This window comes from Streptopelia decaocto (assembly GCF_964273445.1).
Source record: "Streptopelia decaocto genome assembly, chromosome: 2".
Classification (NCBI taxonomy): domain Eukaryota; kingdom Metazoa; phylum Chordata; class Aves; order Columbiformes; family Columbidae; genus Streptopelia; species Streptopelia decaocto.
In genome coordinates this window covers 691,702-698,000 of record NC_138655.1, presented here as the reverse complement: position 1 = coordinate 698,000, position 6,299 = coordinate 691,702, and the positions used below count along the sequence as shown (strand labels likewise).

Genomic DNA, 6,299 nt, shown 5'->3' with positions numbered 1-6,299 from the left:
CCCACCAGGTTGCGGAAGGCCAGGTACTCCATGCTGTGGCACGCCGAGCACACCTGCTTGTACACCTGGAACCCGCGGCGCAGGCTGCGGGACGGGGGGACAGGACGGGGGGGGACAGGGCGGGGGGGGACAGGACAGAGGGGGGACAGGACGGGGGGGGACAGGACAGAGGGGGGGACGGGACAGAGGGGGGGACAGGGCGGGGCGAGCGGGGAGGGGAGGAGGAGGAGGGAAAGAGGAGAGGAAGGAGAGGAGGAAGAGAACGAGGAAGTGAAGGCCCCGGCTCCCACCGATGCCCCCACGGCCCCGTGTCCCCACATCCCCGTGTCCCCACATCCCTGTGTCCCCATGCCCCCGTTTCCTGTGTCCCTGTCCCACGTACCTGTGTCCCCATGTCCCCATGCCCCCACGTCCCCATGTCCCCACATCCCTATGTCCCCACATCCCTGTGTCCCCACATCCCTATGTCCCCACATCCCTATGTCCCCAGATCCTCATGTCCCCACATCCTCACATCCCTATGTCCCCATGTACCCACATACCTCTGTCCCCATGTCCCCACATCCCCATGTCTCTGTGTCCCCATGTCCCCATTTCCTGTGTCCCTGTCCCACGTACCTGTGTCCCCATGTCCCCATATCCCTGTGTGCCATGTCCCCACGGCCCCGTGTCCTCACATCCCTGTGTCCCCATGTCCTGTGTCCCTGTCCCACATCCCTGTGTCCCTATGTCCCCACACCCCTATGTCCCCACATCCCCATGCTCCTGTGTCCCCATGTCCCCACATCCTCTTGTCCTCGTATCCTCACATCCCTATGCCCCCATGTACCCGCGTACCTCTGTCCCCATGTCCCCACATCCCCGTGTCCCCATGTACCCACATCTCCATGTCCCTGTGTCCCCACATCCCCATGGCCCTGTGTCCCATGTCCCCTTTTCCTGTGTCCCTGTCCCACATACCTGTGTCCCCATGTCCCCACATCCCTGTGTGCCATGTCCCCACGTCCCCATGGCCCTGTGTCCCCATGTCCCCACATTCCCACGTCCCCATGTCCCTGTGTCCCTGTCCCACATACCTGTGTCCCCATGTCCCCACAACCCCATGTCCCTGTGTCCCCATGTCCTGTGTCCCTGTCCCATGTACCTGTGTTCCCACGTACCTGTGTCCCCATGTCCCCGTGTCCCCATTTCCTGTGTCCCTGTCCCATGAACCTGTGTCCCCATGTCCCCACGTCCCTGTGTCCCATGTCCCCACATCCCCATGGCCCTGTGTCCCCATGTCCCCATTTCCTGTGTCCCTATCCCACATACCTGTGTCCCCATGTCCCCACATCCCTGTGTGCCATGTCTCCACGTCCCCGTGTCCCCACATCCCTGTGTCCCCACAACCCCATTTCCCGTGTCCTCACGTCCCTGTGTGCCATGTCCCCACGTCCCCACATCCCCACATCCCCATGTCCCTGTGTCCCCACATCCCCATGTCCCCACGTCCCCACATCCCCATGTCCCCACGTCCCCACATCCCCATGTCCCTGTGTCCCCATGCCCCAGTGTCCCCACGTCCCTGCGTCCCCATGTCCCCATGTCCCTGTGTCCCCATGTCCCCATGTCCCTGTGTCCCCACGTCCCCATGCCCCTGTGTCCCCCCGTCCCCATGTCCCTGTGTCCCCACATCCCCATGCCCCTGTGTCCCCATGCCCCTGTGTCCCCATGTCCCTGCGTCCCCCCGTCCCCATGCCCCTGTGTCCCCCCGTCCCCATGCCCCCGTGTCCCCATGCCCCCATGTCCCCGTGTCCCCCCGCCCCGCGCACCTGGCGTGGTCGAGCGCGGCCAGCGCCCCCCCGTGGCTCCAGGGGAAGGCGGGCGGGTGCATCTCCAGCTCCCCGGCGCGCAGCGGGGAGCGCAGGGCCAGCGCCAGCCCCCCCCCGCCCGCCGCCAGCAGCCCCAGCGCCGCCAGCGCCGCCCGCCGGCCCCGCCACAGCCCCGCCCGCGACGACAGCGCCGCCTGCGGGGACGGGGACAGCGTCAGGGGGGACAGGGACAGGGACGGTGTCAGTGGGGACACGGACAGGGACAGCGGGGACAGGGGACAGCGTCAGTGGGGACAGGGACAGCATCAGCAGGGACAGGGACAGCGTCAGTGGGGACAGGGACAGTGGGGACAGGGGACAGGGTCAGTGGGGACAGGGGACAGCATCAGAGGGGACAGGGACAGCGTCAGTGGGGACAGGGCACGGGGACAGGGACAGCATCAGCGGGGACAGGGGACAGTGTCAGTGAGGACAGCGCACGGGGACAGGGGACAGCGTCAGTGGGGACAGGGGACAGCGTCAGAGGGGACAGCGCACGGGGACAGGGAACAGGGGACAGCACCAGTGGGGACAGCGCACAGGGATGGGGACAGCGTCAGTGGGGACAGGGCACAGGGGACAGGGCCAGCGTCAGCAGGGACAGGGGTACCATGCACAGATGGGGACAGGGGACCAGGGACACCAGGGACACCAGGCAGGGATGGGGACAGGGGACAGGGAACAATGGGGACAGGGGACACTGGGCAGGGATGGGGACAGTGGGGACTGGGGACACCACACAGGGATGGGGACAGGGAACTGGGGACATCAGGCAGGGGTGGGGACAGGGGACCAGGGACACTGGGGACACTGGGCAGGAATGGGGACAGGGGACAGGGGACATGGGGGACTGGGGACACTGGGCAGGGATGGGGACAGGGGACAGGGGACATGGGGGACTGGGGACACCGGGCAGGGATGGGGACAGGGGACAGGGGACACGGGGGACTGGGGACACCAGGCAGGGATGGGGACAGGGGACACGGGGGACTGGGGACACTGGGCAGGGATGGGGACAGGGGACACTGGGGACTGGGGACACCAGGCAGGGATGGGGACAGGGGACCAGGGACACTGGGCAGGGATGGGGACAGGGAACTGGGGACATTGGGCAGGGATGGGGACAGGGGACATTGGGCAGGGATGGGGACAGGGGACATTGGGCAGGGATGGGGACAGGGGACCAGGGACACTGGGCAGGGATGGGGACAGGGAACTGGGGACACCGGGCAGGGATGGGGACAGGGGACCAGGGACACTGGGCAGGGATGGGGACAGGGAACTGGGGACATTGGGCAGGGATGGGGACAGGGGACATTGGGCAGGGATGGGGACAGGGAACTGGGGACACCGGGCAGGGATGGGGACAGGGGACCAGGGACACTGGTCAGGGATGGGGACAGGGGACACCGGGAAGGGATGGGGCCCACTGGGGGAACTGGGGCCACCGGGCCGGCCGGGGGTGCACGGGGACGGCCCGGGGGGTCCCGGGGAACCGCGTGCGGGCAGCAGGGACACGGGGCGGGGAGATGGAGGAGGGACCGGGGACACCGGGCACGACGGGAGGGGGCACCGGAGCCACCATGCACGGCCGGGGCGCCCCGGGGGAGAACCGGGGACTCGGGGCCGAGCAAAATGAGAGGGCACCGGGACCAGCGGGGGTACAGCACGGGGAGAACCGGGGCCAGCGGGCACGGCCGGGGCGCATTGCGGCGGGAACCGGGGACACGGGGCCGCGGAGATGGAGGAGGGACCGGGACACCGGGCACGACGGGAGGGGACACCGGGGGGCACCGGGAACACGGGGCCGGGGCGCATTACGGTGGGAACCGGGGACACGGGGCCGCGGAGATGGACGGGGGACGGGGGACACCGGGCACGACGGGAGGGGACACCGGGGGGAACCGGGGACACGGGGCTGGGGAGATGGACGAGGGACCGGGGACACCGGGCACGACGGGAGAGGGGACACGGGGCACGACGGGAGGGGACACCGGGACGACCGGGGCGCATTGCGGCGGGAACCGGGGACTCGGGGCCGGGGAGATGGACGAGGGACCGGGGACACGGGGCATGGCCGGGGCGCACCGGGGAGAACCGGGCGCGCTGCGGCGGGAACCGGGGCCACGGGGCCGGGCGGGGCCCAGCCGGGCCCGTCCCCTCGGCGCTCCCCGCGGGACCGGGGCCGCGGGTGGGGTCTCACCGTGGCGGGCGCGGTCCGGGTCCGGGCCCGCGGCAGCAGCAGCGGGAGGCCCCGCAGCGGGAGGCTCCGCAGCGCCGCCATCGCCACCGCCGCGCCGAGGTCGAGGGGACGCGACGGCGCCGCCCCGGACGTGACGGACACGCGATGTCACCGCAGCGGTAGCGGCGTCACGGTCCGCGCTGCTCATGGGTCCCCCGGTACCGGGGTTCTCTCTCCCCGGCCGGTCCGTGTTCCCGACCCCCGCAGCGGCGCCGCACGGCGCCGCTGCGGGGGTCGGGAACACGGACCGGCCCCGGGACAGACCCCCCTGGAACCCACCGGGGAGAGACCCCCGGGACAGACCCCCCCGGAACCGACCGGGGAGAGACCCCCGGGACCGGCCCCCCCCGTACGCACCGTGCTGGGACCCCCCATAACCAAGCCCCCCCGGGATTTGACTGGGGAGATGCCCCCCGCACCGACTGCCCCCGGGACTGACCCCCCGGAACCGACCGGGGAGAGACCCCCGGGACAGACCCCCCACCGGGACTGACCCCCTGGGACCGACCCCCCCACACCGTCCGGACCGGGGGACCCCCGTGCCAGCCCTGCCCCCCCCAGCCTTTGCAGCCCCCCAACCAGCGTTTTGGCAGCACCGGGGGGGCGGCACCGACCCGCGCTCCCCCCGCGGCTTCTCACAAACCCGGCACTAATTAACAGATGCTGTTAATTGGGGTGACGGCTCATCCAGGGACAACGACCCGCGGGACAAACCGCGACCCCGAAACTGCCCCTGCGCCCCCAGACCCCGTTCTGAGCCGTCTCCTCGATGGGGGCCGAGCCGCCCCCTCCCGTCTGGCAGATTTGGGACGTTTGCCGTGGTTTGTGTTTGTTCCGCGCAGCACTAACGACGCTTCACCTGCCACTAAAGGACGCTGACATTGACCTTGGGCTCAGCTCACCCGGGACAGTGACATTGACCTTGGGCTGAGCTCACTGGGGACAGGGACACTGACCTTGGGCTGAGCTCACCCGGGACAGTGACACTGACCTTGGGCTCAGCTCACCGGGGACAGTGACATTGACCTTGGGCTGAGCTCACCCGGGACAGTGACATTGACCTTGGGCTCAGCTCACCTGGGACAGTGACATTGACCTTGGGCTGAGCTCACCAGGACGGTGACACTGACCTTGGGCTCAGCTCACCTGGGACAGTGACATTGACCTTGGGCTCAGCTCACCCAGGACAGTGACACTGACCTTGGGCTCAGCAACACTGACCTTGGGCTGAGCTCACTGGGGACAGTGACATTGACCTTGGGCTCAGCTCACCCAGGACGGTGACATTGACCTTGGGCTGAGCTCACTGGGACAGTGACATTGACCTTGGGCTCAGCTCATCCAGGACAGTGACACTGACCTTGGGCTCAGCAACACTGACCTTGGGCTGAGCTCACTGGGGACAGTGACACTGACCTTGGGCTGAGCTCATCAGGCCGGTGACACTGACCTTGGGCTGAGCTCACCCAGGACAGTGACACTGACCTTGGGCTGAGCTCACTGGGGACGGTGACACTGACCTTGGGCTGAGCTCACCAGGCCGGTGACACTGCCCTTGTGCCCAGCTCCCCCGTCTCTCCTCCCCCCCCTCGTTCCGGGCTCCCACAGCCCCCGCCGGGTTTTGCAGTCAAACCCTCGCTGGTTTTCCGCCGCAGTGGAAGGTCCTGCCAGGTCTCTGCGGTGACTCCACGGAGCTGCACTCAATTGTGGTTTAATGGAACCTCCCGGCCGTTGGTGGCACTTGGTGTCCCCACAGGGGCTGGGACACGGCCCCTGGACCAGCCTGAGCCCCCCCCGGGGTCCCCACTGCCCCCCAGGGCAGGACCTGCTGCCCCCATGGGGGCTGAGCTGGGGCTGCTGTCCCTGGCCGGGGGGAGGGGGACACTGTCTGTCAGTGGCTCCGTCTGTGGGTCTGTCCATGGGTCTGGGGTCTGTCTGTGGGTCTGGCCATGTGTCTGTCTGTAGGTCTGTCAGTGGCTCCATCTGTGGGTCTGTCCATGGGGCTGGGGTCTGTCTGTGGGTCTGTCCATGTGTCTGTCTGTAGGTCTGTCAGTGGCTCCGTCTGTGGGTCTGTCCATGGGGCTGGGGTCTGTCTGTGGGTCTGTCCATGTGTCTGTCTGTAGGTCTGTCAGTGGCTCTGCCTGTGGGTCTGTCCATGGGGCTGGGGTCTGTCTGTGGGTCCGTCCATGTGTCTGTAGGTCTGTCAG

General features: G+C 68.4%; 1 protein-coding gene across 1 annotated transcript; it reads right to left on the bottom strand.

Annotated features, from left to right (window-relative positions):
* Window positions 1-2: 2 nt before the first annotated feature.
* Window positions 3-4,177, bottom strand: CYC1 (cytochrome c1; the record flags this gene model as incomplete). The annotated part of the gene is made up of 3 exons (XM_082046258.1): window positions 4,054-4,177; window positions 1,812-2,005; window positions 3-84 (listed from the first exon to the last, which is right to left on the bottom strand). Coding segments are annotated over exons 1-3 (357 nt in total), but the record flags the coding sequence as incomplete, so codon positions are not given.
* Between the last annotated feature and the right edge of the window lie 2,122 nt (window positions 4,178-6,299).